This window comes from Ictalurus punctatus, chromosome 2, assembly GCF_001660625.3.
Source record: "Ictalurus punctatus breed USDA103 chromosome 2, Coco_2.0, whole genome shotgun sequence".
In the NCBI taxonomy this organism is placed as follows: Eukaryota; Metazoa; Chordata; class Actinopteri; order Siluriformes; family Ictaluridae; genus Ictalurus; species Ictalurus punctatus.
In genome coordinates this window covers 9989553-10008612 of record NC_030417.2, presented here as the reverse complement: position 1 = coordinate 10008612, position 19060 = coordinate 9989553, and the positions used below count along the sequence as shown (strand labels likewise).

The following is a 19060-nucleotide window of genomic DNA, read 5'->3' as shown; positions in this document are numbered from 1 at the left end:
TGGGCCCAAAGTGTCAATATTTTGTGTGACCACCATTATTTTCCAGCACTGCCTTAACCCTCTTGGGCATGGAGTTCACCAGGTTGCCACTGGAGTCCTCTTCCACTCCTCCATGACGACATCACGGAGCTGGTGGACGTTAGAGACCTTTTGCTCCTCCACCTTCCATTTGAGGATGCCACACAGATGCTCAATAGGGTTGAGGTCTGGAGACATGCTTGGCCAGTCCATCACCTTCACCCTCAGCTTCTTTAGCAAGGCAGTGGTCATATCGGAGGTGTGTTTGGGGTCGTTATCATGCTGGAATACTGCATACTGATCATGCTCTGCTTCAGTATGTCACAGTACATGTTGGCATTCATGGTTCCCTCAATGAACTGTAGCTCCCCAGTGCCAGCAGCACTCATGCAGCCCCAGACCATGACACTGCCACCACCATACTTGACTGTAGGCAAGACACACTTGTCTTTGTACTCCTCACCTGGTTGCCACCACACACGCTTGACATGATCTGAACCAAATAAGATTATCTTGGTCTCATCAGACCACAGGACATGGTTCCAGTAAACCATGTCCTTAGGCTGCTTGTCTTCAGCAAACTGTTTAGAGAGGGCTTCCTTCTGGGACGACAGCCATGCAGACCAATTTGATGCAGTGTGCGGCATATGGTCTGAGCACTGACAGGCTGACCCCCACCCCTTCAACCTCTGCAGCAATGCTGGCAGCACTCATACGTCTATTTCCCAAAGACAACCTCTAGATATGATGCTGAGCACGTACACTCAACTTCTTTGGTCGACCATGGCGAGGCCTGTTCTGAGTGGAACCTGTCCTGTTAAACCGCTGTATGGTCTTGGCCACCATGCTGCAGCTCAGTGTCAGGGTCTTGGCAATCTTCTTATAGCCTAGGCCATCTTTATGTAGAGCAACAATTCTTTTTTTCAGATCCTCAGAGAGTTCTTTGCCATGAGGTGCCATGTTGAAATTCCAGTGAACAGTATGAGTGAGTGTGAGAGAGAGGACACCAAATTTAACACACCTGCTCCCCATTCACACCTGAGACATTGTAACACTAACAAGTCACATGACACCGGGGAGGGAAAATGGGTATTTGGGCCCAATTTTGACATTTTCACTTCGGGGTGTACTCACTTTTGTTGCCAGCGGTTTAGACATTAATGGCTGTGTGTTGAGTTATTTTGAGGGGACAGCAAATTTACACTGTTACACAAGCTGTACACTCACTACTTTACATTGTAGCAAAGTGTCATTTCTTCAGTGTTGTCACATGAAACGATGTAATCAAATATTTACAAAAATGTGAGGGTGAGGAGTGTACTCACGTTTGTGAGATACTGTGTATATATATATATATATATATATATATATATATATATATATATATATATATATATATATATATATAGATAGATAGTACATTTCCTTGGAGACAAGCACTTACAGTCCCAAAGGCTTCCTCCTGGGGTGTGGCCAGAAAGTGCTTGGCCCCTTAATTGCTGCTTACAGCTGTATTTTTATGGTCACAGTATCTCTTGAAACATATTACCACAATAATGTTGGTGAGGGGAAAAAAAAATAAATAAATTGTCGAACAAGTTTTCTTTCACATAATCAGAAGTAAAGCTCATGTCTACACACTTTGTATTTATATCACATTTCGAACAGTGCTCTGATGCCTATAACTCTGAGATATGAAATCAAATAGCACATACAAAAAAAAAAAAAAAACATTTAATTGTTCCCTTCTCTGCACATCATTTATAAAATCAGACTTTGCAAATATCACAAAAGCTGTTTAGTTTATTTGTCTTTATTATTAATCATGCGTCTGCCTTATTTCATACCTGTGCTACTATTTTCATACAACTGCTCATGGACCACTTTTTCATTTACTTTTAATCATTTTACAGTTGCTGTATGAGCACCACTGGGCGATGAGATATTTTGGGTAATAGGGCACTAGCTGTGGAGCTTTCTATTTAAAAGTCGGCACATGAAAGACAAAAGGAGCAGCGGCACGGCGGCGCGTCGATTCGGAGCCGAGAGTGTGTTTTATAGCTGCTCCTAAACAGAGCTGGCAGCCAGTGAAGCCTGCAACGCCTCCACGGGTCGTGTGGAACGCGTAGGAGGGAAAGCGAAAGGGAAGAGAAAAGGCGAGGAAGGGAAAAAAATAAAGCACGGTGGAGATCTGGCAAGGGCAAGGCAGAGGTCGAAGCTGTGTTTAACTCAATCAGGCTTAATAGAAGGACGGGTCATTAAGAGAACAGCATGAAAGAGAGGGAGGTAGGGATACAGAGAAATAGCACAGAAGAAAAAAAAGTGCTTGGGGGGGAAAAGAGAGGCAGAAGAAAAGCGAGGGAAGGCAGACATTACACCGGAAAGAGCGAGAGGGCACAAAAGAGAGGGAACCTAAGAAAAGATAAATAAAGAGTAACAGTAGTCAGAAGTAACAGGCTGATCTGTTGTGATCGAGTGAAATAAGCACCTGAGTGCGGAGATGATCCGCGCCACAGAGTCCTGCACCACGCCGTGCACCGATAGGCCGCTCGTCCCCACGGCGACTGCCAGCAGCTTCTCAATCTGCTCCAACGGCTGTCCATCCAGCGCCATAGTAACAGCCAGCTGGTGAACTTTGCCCTCCTCTGCTCTGGAGAGGTCAAAAGCTCTGCTGTAGTCTTGAAGGCGCGCCTAAAGGTTTATGAGGATAGACGTGTACGTGAGGACAAGAGTAGCATTTTAAGGACATCATGTACTGGCACATAGCTTTTTATTCCCTGACTAAACATCACTGATTACTGAGTTAATTAATTTCATCACTTTCTTCCTTTTCAGGATAAAAACAAATCAATTTTATAAGAATAATCATTTATAAATTATTCTTCATGTCTGTGTCTTAATGTTGTTAAAAAAAAGGGGTTGCTTTACTTATTCATATTTACGGTGTATATGTGAATACCTCTTGCATTCCCCCAGTCCCATCTCAAATACACACACACACACACAAAAAGAACCTGAGAATTTCCATAAAAACAGTTGTGTCTATGCGTGTGTATGCTTAAGCTAGCATAGACAGCCACAGCCCACCTGCTCCTCTCCCCTGCAGCTACATACCTGCCAAGCAAATGTAAATAGAGAGAGAGATTTCGTGTGTCTGGACAGTTATTATGAGAACGATTACCTAGTGGGACAGTAGATATATTCTGTGTGTGTGTGTGTGTGTGTGTGTGTATATGTGTGTGAGCAAGAGAGACAGACAGAGATACCTCCTGGCTGTTTCTGAGTGACAGTGGGAAAGGCTGGCTGAGAGTTTCCAGATGGTTGAGAGACTGCTGCAGGTGAGTGAGGGCATGGCTAAAATCAAAGGCGTGGTCATGAGCCCCATCATCTCCGCCCCTTTTTCTGGTCCTTTCACTGATGATCTTCAGAGCCTTTAGAGCCCTTCTGGTGATCTCTGTTCTGGCCTCAACAGAGAGCTGCACACATATGTACATGCACATGACACACTATATTACATCTCATATATATATATACATACATAGATAAACTATACACTATATTATATATACACATCAAATATGTGTGTGTGCGCATTTCTTTGAAATGGAAGACGGATGAACGATGCATGTTGGCATAAGGAGTTTGCATAAGTTCCTCCAATAGCGCTCACCTGATTTATCGCTTCTGGGGAAAAGGTGATGGAATCCAGGAAGCAAATAGCATCTAAAGGCACGAGTCGGTCGAGGTATTTGGCGCAGGTGTCGTAGGCGTGAAGGAAGTCCTGATCTGACTGAGGAGACTTCTTCAGGATGTGGGCATCGCCTTGCCAGAAGAGTTTGGGAAGCCATGTAGCATGCACGGTGCTGGGCGTGAGAGCACCGCCTCCCTTCTGAGGAATCCGAGACGCCAGTTTAGAGATTGACAGAACGTTCTGGCTGCTCAGCACCGGCTCCAGAGCTTTAAGAGGATCCGAGTCTTCATCCGTCAGCTTCTTATAGTCCAGGCCTGCCAGATATGACGTGAAATGTCAACTTAATAACATAACAAAAGATAAACGTGCTGTCACTACACCGAGTTGAAGGGTCATGTAGACTAGGCATGTGTTATAACGATTTCATCGTCCACACCTGTCAAACACATTTTGTATACGAGTGCCTCATTTTAACACCGGAGTGTGACAGGTTTACAGTAGTTACTTTTCTTATGTGAAAGTTTACACACTCAGAAGCATGAGTAGGATACAAACGTTTTTCCGAATTTATGGGATTTTCATGTACACCAAATTTTTTGGTCAAATGCTTTATAAACGGTTTACGAATAAATCTGTACGTATCTAGCTTCATAAATGAGGCTCAATGTATGTAGAAAATAAACGGTTGCCTGGTCAGGTCACACTCTAATCAGCCATGGCTTGGTCACCTTTGTCGAGGATGTACAATGCTGAAATGCCCCACAATTTCATTTTTTTAAACAAATGAATGACCCTAGAAAACAGCACTAACGATGCACTCGAGAGAATTACCTGCATAATAAGCTTAGATGTATGGATGCAGGATGACCCTGTTCAACAGTGCTGAGCTGCATGACTCACACTGGTTGTTGTCTGTGAATTACAAGTCTAAGGTAAGGCGTGATACAATTACTCCTACCAAATCTACTCCATGCGTTTCTCTGCACAGGGACCATGCAAACCAGGATGTGACTAGCCCAGGTCTCCTTCACTCCGGCGCAGAGACACCATGGACCTTGGGTACACCAGCAGTGGAAGGCACGGGCCAGGGCCCCCAGTCTTCGAGATCTTCACCAGGAACAGTTTTCACCCCTCTCTGTGAAACTAAACCCAACCCCGTGATCATTGTAGACGCCGTCATTTGGAACGTCCACATCACCTCAACTAAAGGTAACATACGCACACACTGTTTCTCTGGTGCTGGTGTTCTTGAGGTCGCTGCGCGGGTACTCGTGATCCTGAAGGATGACAAGAACATCGGCAGCCTGATCGAGACAATACGCATCTTCGTGTTCGGACCTCTCCCCACATACAGACGTGGACTTGAGAGGTTCATTAGACTTTTTGCTCTAACCGAGTGGTTATCATCATGGTATAATGAATCTGCTCTTTGTGAATAATTGGAATCTTTTCTGGGAGCATCCTAGGCTGTTCCTTGCTGATGGCCTGCACCCTGTGCAGACTCGGAACGAATCTCCTCTCAGACAACATCTCCACGATGCTACACACAATATGACTAGTCACATCCCGTGAACATTTAAGTACAAACATCAATAACCATTATGAGAGTTAATGTTCAAACTACTTAAATGACAATACAGCATTTGTAGTCCATCCTACAGAGACTGTGTCTATTCCCTGAATAACAAGAAAAAAATATTATTATTATTATAATTATTATTATTATTATTATTATAATACAGGATTTAAAAAAAATCTGATTAATTAAAGCAGACAATAGCAAAAGAAGCAAAAAGAAAGGATTTTTCAAACTAGGGCTTCTAAACATTAGCTCTCTCGACACCTAAGGCGATAGTTGTAAAGGAAATCACCACAGATAATAATTTTGATGCGCTCTGCCTCACTCTTAAATCAAATGATAATATTGGACTTAATGAGTCCACACCACCAGATACTGTTATAAATATGAGCCCCGTATGATTGGTCATTTCGGGGCGTTTGAGAGTGGGTTTGTGTGTTGTGTTATACAGTAATACTCTTAATATTACTCAGAGAACAGGACACAGGTACAACTCATTTGAAGCGATTGTGCTTAATGTTACACTTGTAGGTATAGTGGGAAAAAATCTCTTGCACTAGCTACCGATTTAAAAATAAAAAATAAAAATTAAAAAATGCAGATTTCCTTTCAGACTTCATAGTTAAATGTGGACATGGCACTCACTGATTGTTGGAGTTTTTTTTTTTTTTTTTACATCCAAATAGATAACAACAATGATGCATTAGGACTTACGTTTACAGACCTACTGAACTCCTTTGGGGTCAAACAAAATGCCACTGGACCCACTCACCACTTCAATCATACTACACTTAATTATATCTCATGGAACTGAGGTTAACGATAGAAATATTCTACCACAAAATGATGATCACAGATCACCATCTCATTTCATGCACACTGCCTGTAGCTGAGATTATCCATTTAGAACCGCACTATCGAATGGATCGAACAATTATTCCAACCACCATGGACAGATTCATAACTGCACCGTGTACCTATAAATACGACTGAACTTGATATGAAGACTAGCAGTATGGCCAATATGCTCTATAGAACTCTGGATAATGTTGCCCGTATCAAATTAAAAAAGGTTAGAGAGAAACATCCTGCACCATAGTACAACAGTCGTACTCATGGTCTCGAGACTCGTAATCTTGAATGCAAATGGAAAAAAGTCTAATCGAGAGGTTTTTCGAATTGTGTGGAAGGACAGTATGTCTGGCTATGTCTAGACAGGCTCTAAAAGCTGCTAGGGCAGAGTATCTACATAAACTCATAGAAAGTAACCAAAACAAATATTAAGACCTCGTCCAAACTGAATACTCCAACACAGTTTAGTAGTAATGACTTCATGGATTTCTTCACTGAGAAAATTGTCAGGAATATAATTGGAAATGTACAACCAACAGCAGCATCACAGGTTTTAGCCGCCAATGTCGTCTCCCGAGTACAATTGCAGTCCTTTACCGCTATTGGACAGGAAGAGATTACAAAACTTATCAACACATCAAAATCAACCACATGTATTCTAGATCCCATACCCACTAATTTAATGAAAGAGTTGCTTCCTGTAGTAGGAGAGTCTCTTCTCAATATTATTAACTCCTCGTTATCTCTAGATCACATCCCTACATTCAAGCTGGAGGTTATTAACCCTGTAATTAAGAAACCACAACTAGATCCCAGTTAAACTAGAAAACTACAGACCAATCTCAAACCTTGCACTGATATCTAAAACATTAGGAAAAAAAAAGTTGTGTCTGCTCCATTATGCTCCTTTTTGCAGAATAATGGTATCTAAAGAATTTAAATCAGGTTTCAGGCCCAGAGACTGCACTTGTCAAAATTACAAATGAATTACTTCTAGCATCTAACAAAGGCTGCATTTCACTGCTTGTTCTACTTGATCTTAGTGCTGCGGTTGACACTATACAGTGGGGGAAATAAGTATTGTACGCGGCAATGTTTTTTTTTTTCTTCAGTAAATATATTTCCAATGAGGCTATTCACATGACATTTTCAACAGACTTTGGTATTAACTCAAGAAATACGGAAATATAAAGAATTCACAACTTTAAAGTCCATAAATAAAGTTATGTGTAATAAAGTGGAATGATGGTATGGTGTAAGCATAGTGTGCCGCAAGGATCAGTGTTCGGCCCCCTGCTGTTTTCTTTATACATGCTGCCCCTTGGGAATATTATTAGAAAACACGAGATTAATTTCCACTGTAATGCTGATGATACTCAGCTCTATATTTCTACAAGACCGGATGAAATTTCTAAATTTTCCACATTAAAAGAATGTGTTAAAGACATTAAAGACTGTATGACCTGTCATTTTCTTCTAGTAAATTCTGATAAAACAGTGATATTGCTAATTGGACCAAAAATCTGTACACAAAAGCTCTTAGAATACAATCTATATTTAGAATGATATACTGTTACTTCATCCACTACAGTTAAAGACCTGGGTGTTATATTAGACAGCAACCTGTCATTAGAAAATCATTTCCCAGGTAACAAAAACAGCCTTCTTCCACCTTAAAATATTGCCAAGCTATGTAACCTTATCTTATTCTGATGCAGAAAAACCTGTTCATGCGTTCATGACCTCAAGACTAGATTATTGTAATACACTGCTAGGTGGTGGTCCTGCATCCTCAATAAATAAGCTACAGTTGCAGCACTAGAGTTCTTACCAGATCACGAAAATATGAACACATTACACCGATTTTTTCTCTACACTGGTTCTGTATCGATTATAAAATACTACTACTCACCTATAAAGCCCTAAACGGACAAGTTCCTCTATATTTAACCAATCTTCTATCACGTTACAACCCTGCAAGCTCTTTAAGGTCGCAAACTCTGGACTTTTGATAATACCGAGGATATCAAAAAAGGTAAAGCTTTTTCACATTTAGCTTCTAAACTCTGGAATAGCCTTCCTGTTAATGTTCGGTGTTCAGACACACTCTCTCAGTTTAACTCCAGTTAATCCATATTTCTTTAACCTAGCATTCACATAACGTATATAACCAATCATAAGCTTGTTATGCAGTCATCTCTGATAAAACGATAACAAACGCGCATGGTTACAGTCTCTGAAATTCAATATACAGTAGTCACACTAATCCTTCTCCATTTGTTTCCTGTTCCTATCAGTGAATGTGCCAGCTCCAGCTCGGAACCTGCCTCTACAAAGATTCCAGATGACGCCAATGCCTGCGAAGGCTTTGGATGATACCAACACCCTAAACGTGTTGCTCCTGGGATAGCATTGGGCCTGAACCGTTCTGCTCTCTGGGCCGACCTGGACCGTCCTGGTGCCTGGTGAGGATGGCCCCATATGGACAGCGTATGGACACTTGGAAGCCGTGGAGATGTCCTTGGACTGCAACTGATGCGGGCAGTTTTGGTGCATGAGTTCAGCAGAACAGACTTCATGTTGAGACTGTGTGGTGAATCTCCTGTTTACACAGCTGCATGTTTGTTTTATCATGTAGCACACAGTTATAGAAGGGATTCTTCCTCATATCATCTCAGGGAGTTTTTCCTCGCCACCGGCTTGCTCATTAGGGATAAATTTATCATTTAGATGCGAAATGTATACATTTCCGTAAAGCTGCTTTGTGACAATGTCAATTGTAATTAAAAAAAAAAAAAAAGCACTATACAAATAAAACTGAATTGAATTTAATTGAATTATCTTATGCAGACTCGCATGAACAGAAATCCCAGTGGGGGGAAAAAAAGCTATCAAGCACGACTCATGAGTCTGAACTCAGTAGTGCAAACAAGTCACTGTGTTCTTATTATTAATAACTATCGAAACCCTAACTGTTTTACCTTCCATCCTGTGTAGCTGACAAACCTGTACATTACACAATGTCCTACAGCGATGCCAATACAAGTTTGCTGCATGAGCGGGAAAGTAGTAACAATATATTTTTTCCATCAAGGAAAACACATTAAATTACCTGCAATGATAGAAACCTGTTTATTTAGCATTCAACTGTGCAAACTGGACAAAAAGATCAAATGACTAAAAGGTAGCAAAAATAAGTAAATAATCATTTCAATCTCTCGAGTTCTGAAAGGGCTTTCATTCAGGAAAGGTTTGATTCAGTTACTCAATGGCCTCACCTAACACTTCAGGCTTTAATATAACTCGATTTCAGTGAGTCAGCATGAAATATTGTATATGGTGAAGCACAGCTTCCTCTAAAAAAAAACGATAACTTTGATAATGATGAATGAAAGCTAGCGAGACTCAATTAGCAGGGTCTCATTTCCATAATGCTAACTGCGCCCTAAAAGCTTCCATTCATCTTCGACGATATACGCTGTTTTTCTATAAGGAGAATCACCTACCTGTGCAAATCAAACAGTAATTTTACTCGACTAAACAGCGTGTAATGAGTCTCTAAATGCAGCTCATTTTTATCTCATGATTTCATTTACACGTTGATGCTCATATCACAGTTTGTGTCGTGTGCGAATTTTTAGGAGCTGTACTTTAGTTTGCTTATATTTTATGACGTACATTATGAAAAATGGTCAGGATTTCATTGCACGGCCACATAACCATGACCAGGCAAATGGCTAAACATGAACGTGACAAATGCAACCACTGCAATAATCATATACTGGTTAAAGTGAGAAAGTTAACTAAATAAAACTACAATAAGTTGCTATTTCCGTTTTGAGGAAATAAAAAGCATTTTTAAAACACTAGTAAATATCCATGGGACAATGGCAGACAATTTCTCTGGTTGGACATTGCAATTTTCCTGACATAAGATGCCTCTAAGGCAGTAGTTCTGAGGTTCTCAACCCGGGGGGCGCAAATTGTTTTCAAGAAACAACACACAGACAGGGCATTATTTGGAGACTCTGTGTATTTTATTGCTTTTCAAATAGAATGCGTTTAAATGGAAAAACTCAGCGTTCCCTCTCCCTCTGTATTTTCTTTTTGCTGGGGAGAGACGGAGTTTAGCTGCCTTTTATCTAGCTTTCAGTGCAGACCAGTGTAGCCAACTCAGCCACTTTTCAGACCCCTTTAGCGACTTTAGGTTAGCGCCTAGCAACAAACCTAGCAACTTTTTGGACAAACCTTAGCTTGCTTTCCAAATGTCAGCAGTACTGTCCTGCAAACATGAGGTCTTGCTTTCCCGCTGCACTCTCACCTCTCTCTGCGTCTGCTCTGTTCAGTGACAGGCTGAGAGCCGGAGATTTAACAACGTCACGGATAACAAGATGCGCCCTTCATCTCAATTTACATCATTCATATGCCGATGTTTTTAGAACGCAAGACGAATGTAATGCAACATGTTTTACATGTAAAATATTTCATGTTATTACAACCTAGTTCTCTTGTTCAAAGTAGTTCTAGTGTTCAGAAACATTTTTGATTATTCATGTTCCATACCTGTCCCTTATATAGTTTTATAAAAGTCATCAAAGTTATTTAAAAAAAAAAAATCTATGTATCTATCTAGGTTACACATTTTATATATATATATATATATATATATATATATATATATATATATATATATATATATATATATATATACACACACACACACACACACATAATATATATATATATATATATATATATATATATATATATATATATATATATATATATATATATATATATATATATATATATATTTCTCCATCTCCTCCAAATAGGGGAGGCATGCTTACAAAAGGTTAAGAATGTCTGCTCTAAGGCCTAATCTTGACTTCCTGGCAAATTTGAACTGTTCCATACCTTCAGAAATGTATTAGGGTTTTCCTTTTTTTGTTACTATTGTTTACTGTGCATTATTGCAGAACCATCGAAAAATCCACTATCTAACAGGGCTCTACAGTGCGACCATTTCACTCACATTTCCGACTGAAAAATATTTTGAAAAAATATTTAGTCGCATGGGTGCAAGTGACCAGTTCGGAGTTGTATAATACAATCAGAATAAAAACTACAAGTCCAAAATGCATCTACACCACGCAACAGTTACTTTCACACTGCTTTTCATCTCCTCGGTTAACCGAACAAGTGTGTAAATACTGCAGAGAAGCCATAATGATGACGAGTAACTCTGTACATCATCTGCTTTTCTCAAACCGCCATCTTTTATTGATCACGCAGAATGACCTGAACCTGAGACTGTGACCTGCTCATGTAGCCACAGTGGCGTCGGGCAGAGTAAATTAATAATAATGCTCACGCTACAACGTGGGCTTTATTCAAACTTCTTTATTAAATAATTCCTCACTAATCAATCAAGAGTAGCCACTGTTCAGTCTGCAAACATACAAGTATGCTGCCACTCTCCTTCACTAACTCTAATAGCGCATTCACTTCATTTAAACTCACGGTTGCCAGATATCACTAGAAAAGTCAACTCCAGTTTTCATGTTTTGATTTAAACCCCCAAAAAACACAATATTATCAGCAGACATGGCAACTGTACTGGGGAACCGATCTGAAAGGAACAACTGATAAACAAACAAACACTAATAAAATGTAAAGACAGAAAATGTGCTTAGCTATAAATAAATCATTTAATATAAAAAAAATAGATATTATAATAACTTCATAAAATATAAATAAAATGAGAAATGATGTTTAATATAAATTTGACATTAAGTTTAGTCGCTATTTCCTTAGAAAGCTATTAGCCTTCTTTTTCCCAATATGGATCATGCTTGTATTAGTGTACTTTTGATTAGGACTCTTTATTGTTTAGGATATTTAAAAATAAATATTTTATGCTTGTTAATTTATCAATTAACCAACAGTATTTCTCATTGCTATTATTTTAATTTAATTAACAGTGACCATGACCAGAGAGCTTACATTTAACTGTTTATGACAGACCTCCTGATTAAAAGTTTAAACAATAAAAAGATTGGCATCTAAAAAAAAAAATCCTGATCGGTGCATCCCTAATGAACACCATTAAACTAAAGTGCTTTGCATCTGGCGGATAAATGAACTCACCCAATCACATCCGATATGAGATTATTCGGATATATACACAATATACGCAGAGTAGTTCGAGAACTGACTCCAGCCCAGAACCATGACAGTGGAAAATGGCTGATAACGTAGAATTAACTGAAAAATTAACTGAAAATATAACATTTAGTTTATCAGAAGGTAAATTCATTTGTCATAGCTCACACTATGTTCCTAATTTCTGTCATAACTGACAAGCTCAGGTTTTCTCATGCCTATTCGTGCATTATATTGTGGCACACTGTGCTCCTAAATTTTTGACTGTGCTCCTAAATTTTTGTAATTAGGAACACAAGTGCTTCTAAAATAAATTGTTACCGTAGAGCCCTGTCTAAGCTGAGTTTCCGCTGCCAGCAAGCAGTTCCTGACTGCATGCTGATAATATTATTAGTCCCTCCCGTAACCATTAAACCCGTAATGGAGGAACTGCTTGTTTTCCTTTCCTGTTTTAGGCTAGTGGTTCTGGGCAATTAAATGCTAAAATCACGAGCATTCAACTAAATTTGAAAACCTCGCACAGTACCAGCCATCCATCCATTTTCCATACCCCTTATCCTACACAGGGTCACGGGGAGCCTGTAGCCTATCCCAGGGGACTCGGGGCACAAGCCGGGGGACACCCTGGACATAGCTGACCTTTGGTGGTAGTAATTACAAAATTTCATACTGTCGACTCAAACTGGACAAAATATAAATAAATAAAATGACTATAATAATCTCTCAATCAATCGGAACGATTTGCGAAAACAAAGAAAGCGGAAGAGAGACGAGGCTGACGCAATCTCTCTGACGAAACCTAAGAGGTGGACATGAGGAAAGCGCAGAGACATCATCATCAGATCACGGAATGGCAGCCAGGTTTTCACCTTTCTTTCCTCAACTTATGTCCGAAATGAAATGCCGTTCCCTCCATTACAGTGCTCGATTCCCCACGCAAGTAAAGTGACCCCGGTGCCATGTTTAAACAGAGCGAGAGCCTTTATCTCAGTTCCACTTCACCGTGTGTTCACCGTGAATGTTCTGGGTGCAATTAACATACGAGAGCACTGCCTCGCTCGAGAGTGAGAGAATGCAACTAATTAGATCATTTACTTCTTATCTGTATGCCCTCTTTCAATTTCCGCTGCTTCCTTTTTCATTTTCTCTTCTTCAAGCACCGGAAAAGAACAAACAAACACGCATTTACAGAGCAATTAAGCTTCTTTTATGATTGTTTTCAATCCCTCAGAAAATCAGTGTTGGCAAAGACAAGGCTGTAATTATGAGTCACGGCTTGAGTTTACGTGTTTGTTTTAACAGGTACTGAACGAGCAGGTTTGCTCGTCTTACAAGGCGCTGTTCATCTGGAACATATTGTTCTGGCTTTAGTTATACGCAGTGATCAAGTCGATTTACAATTGAAATAAACAGTGAGTTGCCTCTAGCGGTAGATTAGCAAAGAGTCAGAGATAAAAAAAAAAAAAAAAAGTTTCATGAAAGGTTGCTGACGCCCCCCAAAGCGATGTTCATCTAGAACTTGTTTTTGTGCTTTAGCTATGGAGAGATCGAGTTTTAATCATGTGGGTTTTCTTCATTTGCATTTGAAAAAAATAAAGAGTTATCTTTATATGGATAATATGATAATATCTTTATATAGATGTTACAAGAGTAGACAAAGGCCCTGTTTACACTAGAGTGTTTTCGTTTTAACCCTCTTACCCCTTAGTTCCCACAGTATTATGTCCCACAGCCCTATATTCCCCATAGAAACAGCACGCCAACCCTGAGTTCCCAGGCCAAAATTGGCCCCAAAATCAACATTTTCATTTGAACATTTTTAGGCCTTGAAACAACTTATAATAATGTATTTGTGTAATATTACTTTGAAAATGAAGCAGTTCAGCGTTTTTACTCCAATTAGAGCACAATTCTTAACTAGAGAAATGACGGAAAATGCTCGCTAAAATCCTTCTACTCATTTAGAAGTACCATACGAGCATCAGCGTGGTCAATGCCTTTGAATAAATTCAAGTAAATAATAAATAAATAAATAAATAAATAAATGCGTTTTAGCACCAAAAGTCAAGTTTCTGGTGATAATCAGACCAGCAGGTAGTGTTTTCACGAATGCACAGAGATGGTCCCGTTATGACTCCAGACCCCTGCAGTGTCAGTCGCACTGGTTGATGCTGAAGATGAAGACGGATCGGGGTCTGAATCAGGAGAGTTTGCGTCTCTATAAGTTTCGGTTTCAACATTGCCTGAACTTCACTGCTGTCACTATCTAGAATCCTCGCTCTCGCCTGTGTAACTGTATGTTTTCTTTTTTTCACTGTTTTAGATGTACCTGTGTTCACTGTAGGTGTAACTTTAGCTGGAACATGATTAGCTTTTCGCCTTGGCATTTTTAGTTCACTTCTACTATTACACCAATATTCACGCTTGGATCTTCATCGTAATGCCGGCGTAATAACGTAATCACGTCGTGACATCATGACGCCATCAACCTTCTGGGTTAAAAAATAATAATTATATAAGTAAGGAATCATAGCAGAGTAATGCCGGTACCCCGCCTTACGGGGATAATATTTACACTGTAAAACCGCTATATCGGCCTTACGGGTATTTGGCATAGACGACCAAGCCGGTCTATCGTCCTTATGGGAATTGATCAAAGACGGGCAAGCCGGTTTTTCGGCATTACGGGGTAAGAGGGTTAAAACGCATAACTTTTGCTAGAGTTACGCCTGTCGTCTGCACTACTCAAAAAGACTTCTGGAAACGCCGAAGATCGGTTTTAGTTTGAAAACTCCGGGTTCGCGTGTCGGTATAAACGGACCAAAACGAAGACTTTTGAAAACAAAGGCGGGCTGCCCACACTCGCCCCCTGATAGGGTTTTCTGGATCGTGGTGTATCCTTCCCTGATTTGTCAAGCCCCTACCATATGACCATTATGCTACCTTGGAGTTTCTCAACCTTTTGCAACTAAAGCCCCCCAAGCCCCCCCTAGCATGTAGCACTCCCCCCCTCCCCCCATATTGGAGGAGACCGGGTATAGCGATTATCTATTCTATATAAAATCTAGCTATATATACACCGAATCAATTTTCTGTTTTGATAGATAGATTTTTTTTTTGCTTTTGTACTTTTTTAAAATGACTTTCCATAACTTTTATGATTTTTTAAAATGACTTTTATAAAACTATATAAGGGACAGGTATGGAACATGAATGATCAAAAATGTTTCTGAACACTAGAACTACTTTGAACAAGAGAACTAGGCTGTAATAACGTGGACTATTTTACATGTAAAACATGTTGCATTACATTCGTCTTACGTTCTAAAAACGTTCACATATGAATGATGTAAATTGAGATGAAGGGCGCGCCTTGTTATCCATGACATTGTTAAATCTCCGGCTCTCAGCCTGTCACTGAACAGAGCAGACGCAGAGAGAGGTGAGAGTGCAGCACGAAAGCAAGACCTCATGTTTGCAGGACAGTACTGCTGACATTTGGAAAGTCGCTAAGGTTTGTCCAAAAATTTGGTAGATTTGTCACTAGGAGCGTTTTTTTTTTTTTTTGCAAAAAAAAAAAAAAAGTTTGATCAAGGGGTCTGAAAAGTGGCTAAGTTGTCAACACTGGTCTGCACTGACAGCTAGATAAAAGGCAGCTAAACCCCGCCTCTCCCCAGCAAAAAGAAAATACAGAGGGAGAGGGAATGCAGGGTTTTCATTTATACACATTCTATTTGAAAAGCAATAAAATACACCGAGTAAAATAAAAATCACCAAATGATGCCCTGTCTGTTTTTTTTTGTTTGTTTTTTTCCCCCCCGCTCCCCTTCTGATCTCTCCACTCCTCCCTCTGTTGAGAACCATTGCATTACCTTGATCGTATACAACAATATACAGCTTTGCTGGCTTTGTCGTCATTCTTAGCAGCCACTGTGCAGATAAATTCTGCATTTAATAATACTGCAGCTGCCTACATGCGCAAGAGGCGAGCTACGATTAGAGCGATTTGCAACAAATCTCGTTTCGAGCGACGTAAGCCCTACACGGAACACCCAACTTCCTGTTTACACTTTAATGCGCATGCCCAGTGTGCATGAATATGCATGTGTCATGTGACCTGCACATTCGGTCGTGTAATGTGGACGAGGATCGTTTTCATTTGTAAAATCCATCCATCCATCTTCTACCGCTTACTCCTTTTCGGGGTCACGGGGAAACCTGGAGCCTATCCGAGGGAGCATCGGACACAAGGCGGGGTACACCCTGGACAGGGTGCCAGTCCATCACATACACACTCACACACCCATTCACACGGACACTTTAGACACACCAATCATGCACCACCATGCATGTGGGGGAGGAAACCGGAGTACCCAGAGGAAACCCCCGCAGGACGGGGAGAACACGCAAACTCCACACGCACATGGCCCTGGCGGGACTCGGACCCTGGACCCTGGAGGTGTGAGGCGAACGTGCTAACCACTAAGCCACCGTGCGCCCTCCTTTGTAAAATGCAGTTTTAAAGCAAAAACCCCCTAGTGTAAACAGGGCCTAAGTGTGTACACTTCCTCTTGGAAATGACATGAGAAAAAGCAACGATGTCTCGACTTTGCAACAACATAGGTAGATAGGTCATTTAAAGTTCAATATTTGTAGCATTATCGTGAGTATGTAATGTATCTTAGTTGTACACAAATGAAAACGTCATTTCTAAAGTAATTCCTCAAGAATGTTTTTCACCACGCGGCTTATTTACATCATTTTCTTGTTCACTACTTCTACTCAACTGAATTATTACTACAACAGCAGCAGGTTTTTCACATCAGTGTGTTTTGGACTCTCTCCTTCACTGATCGCTGGTAACCAAAGCCAAACACTCGAGGAGAATTCAAATAAACATAACGTTTACCTTTCAATTTCATGGCTGTTATTGACCATTACTGATAAATTAGACTTGCCCAGGAGAAATTACGCAGTAAAAGGTTTAACATTCTTGTTTGTCCAAAGCAAGGTCATTTACACACGGAAATAATGCAGTTAAAAATGCTCAGCGGTCAGGTTGAGTAGAATGTAAGATCTATGCTGTTCAAACTCACCGCTGGCCACAGCCTTCAGCTTCTTCAGCAGTTTGACGTGTGTGTCAGGCGTCATGGTGGATGAAGGAAGGTAGTCGGTGCACAAGCAGCTCTCCAGTAGTGTGTAGTAGTAGAGCAGACGCTGCAGGTCCACACCCGCAATGCCTGGGTACACGTACTTGCTCATGTGTGTGTAGAAGGCCTGGGGTTCAGTCTTCAGGGTCTGGAAAAGGCCCAAGGACGCACTACGGGTCTCAATCTCCTTAGTGGTGAGGCTGAGAGGGAAAACAATGAGAGACAAGGCTTCATCAGAACTAGGGATCTGATGGGGTACATATTAAGTCAGAATATCTGCTTGTCTGTCAATCTCTCTCTCTGTCTGTCTCTATCTGTATCTCTGTTGGTCTCTTTAGCAGTCTCTGTCGGTCAGTCTCTCTCTAGCAGTCTCCTTGCCAGTCTTTCTTTAACAGTATCTGTCTCCCTGTCAGTCTCTTTAGCAGTCTCTGTCTGTCTGTCAGTCTCTTCATCAGACTCTGACTGTCTGTCTCTCAGTCTCTAGCAGTCTCGGTCTGTCTCTGTATAGCATTATCCATCTGTCTGTCTCTCTCTAGCAGTACTCTCTGTCAGTCTCTCTCTAGCAGTACTCTCTGTCAGTCTCTCTCTAGCAGTACTCTCTGTCAGTCACTCTCTAGCAGTACTCTCTGTCAGTCACTCTCTAGCAGTACTCTCTGTCAGTCTCTCTCTAGCAGTACTCTCTGTCAGTCTCTCTCTAGCAGTACTCTCTGTCAGTCACTCTCTAGCAGTACTCTCTGTCAGTCACTCTCTAGCAGTACTCTCTGTCAGTCACTCTCTTGCAGGCTCTCTGTCAGTCACTCTCTAGCAGTACTCTGTCAGTCACTCTCTAGCAGTACTCTCTGTCAGTCACTCTCTAGGAGTACTCTCTGTCAGTCACTCTCTAGCAGGCTCTCTGTCAGTCACTCTCTAGCAGTACTCTCTGTCAGTCACTCTCTAGCAGTACTCTCTGTCAGTCACTCTCTAGCAGGCTCTCTGTCAGTCACTCTCTAGCAGTACTCTCTGTCAGTCACTCTCTAGGAGTACTCTCTGTCAGTCTCTCTCTAGCAGGCTCTCTGTCAGTCTCTCTCCAGCAGTACTCTCTGTCAGTCACTCTCTAGCAGTACTCTCTGTCAGTCTCTCTCTAGCAGTACTCTCTGTCAGTCTCTCTCTAGCAGTACTCTCTGTCAGTCTCTCTCTAGCAGGCTCTCTGTCAGTCACTCTCTAGCAGTACTCTCTGTCAGTCACTCTCTAGCAGGCTCTCTGTCAGTCACTCTCTAGCAGTACTCTCTGTCAGTCACTCTCTAGCAGTACTCTCTGTCAGTCACTCTCTAGCAGGCTCTCTGTCAGTCTCTCTCTAGCAGTACTCTCTGTCAGTCACTCTCTAGGAGTACTCTCTGTCAGTCTCTCTCTAGGAGTACTCTCTGTCAGTCACTCTCTAGCAGTACTCTGTCAGTCACTCTCTAGCAGGCTCTCTGTCAGTCACTCTCTAGCAGTACTCTGTCAGTCTCTCTCTAGCAGTACTCTCTGTCAGTCACTCTCTAGGAGTACTCTCTGTCAGTCTCTCTCTAGCAGTACTCTCTGTCAGTCTCTCTCTAGCAGTACTCTCTGTCAGTCACTCTCTAGGAG

General features: G+C 41.0%; 1 protein-coding gene across 2 annotated transcripts in view; it reads right to left on the bottom strand.

Annotated features, from left to right (window-relative positions):
- The window catches only part of nbas (NBAS subunit of NRZ tethering complex), a 263105-nt gene that overhangs the window by 79259 nt on the left and 164786 nt on the right, over positions 1-19060 (bottom strand). For both annotated transcript variants that reach the window (XM_017493334.3, XM_047152214.2), the window contains exons 43-46: positions 17402-17655; positions 3689-4023; positions 3285-3494; positions 2507-2709 (exon numbers count right to left, since the gene is read on the bottom strand). In XM_017493334.3, coding sequence (XP_017348823.2) covers positions 2507-2709; positions 3285-3494; positions 3689-4023; positions 17402-17655 — 1002 coding nt within the window. The remainder of the gene's footprint in view (positions 1-2506; positions 2710-3284; positions 3495-3688; positions 4024-17401; positions 17656-19060) is intronic.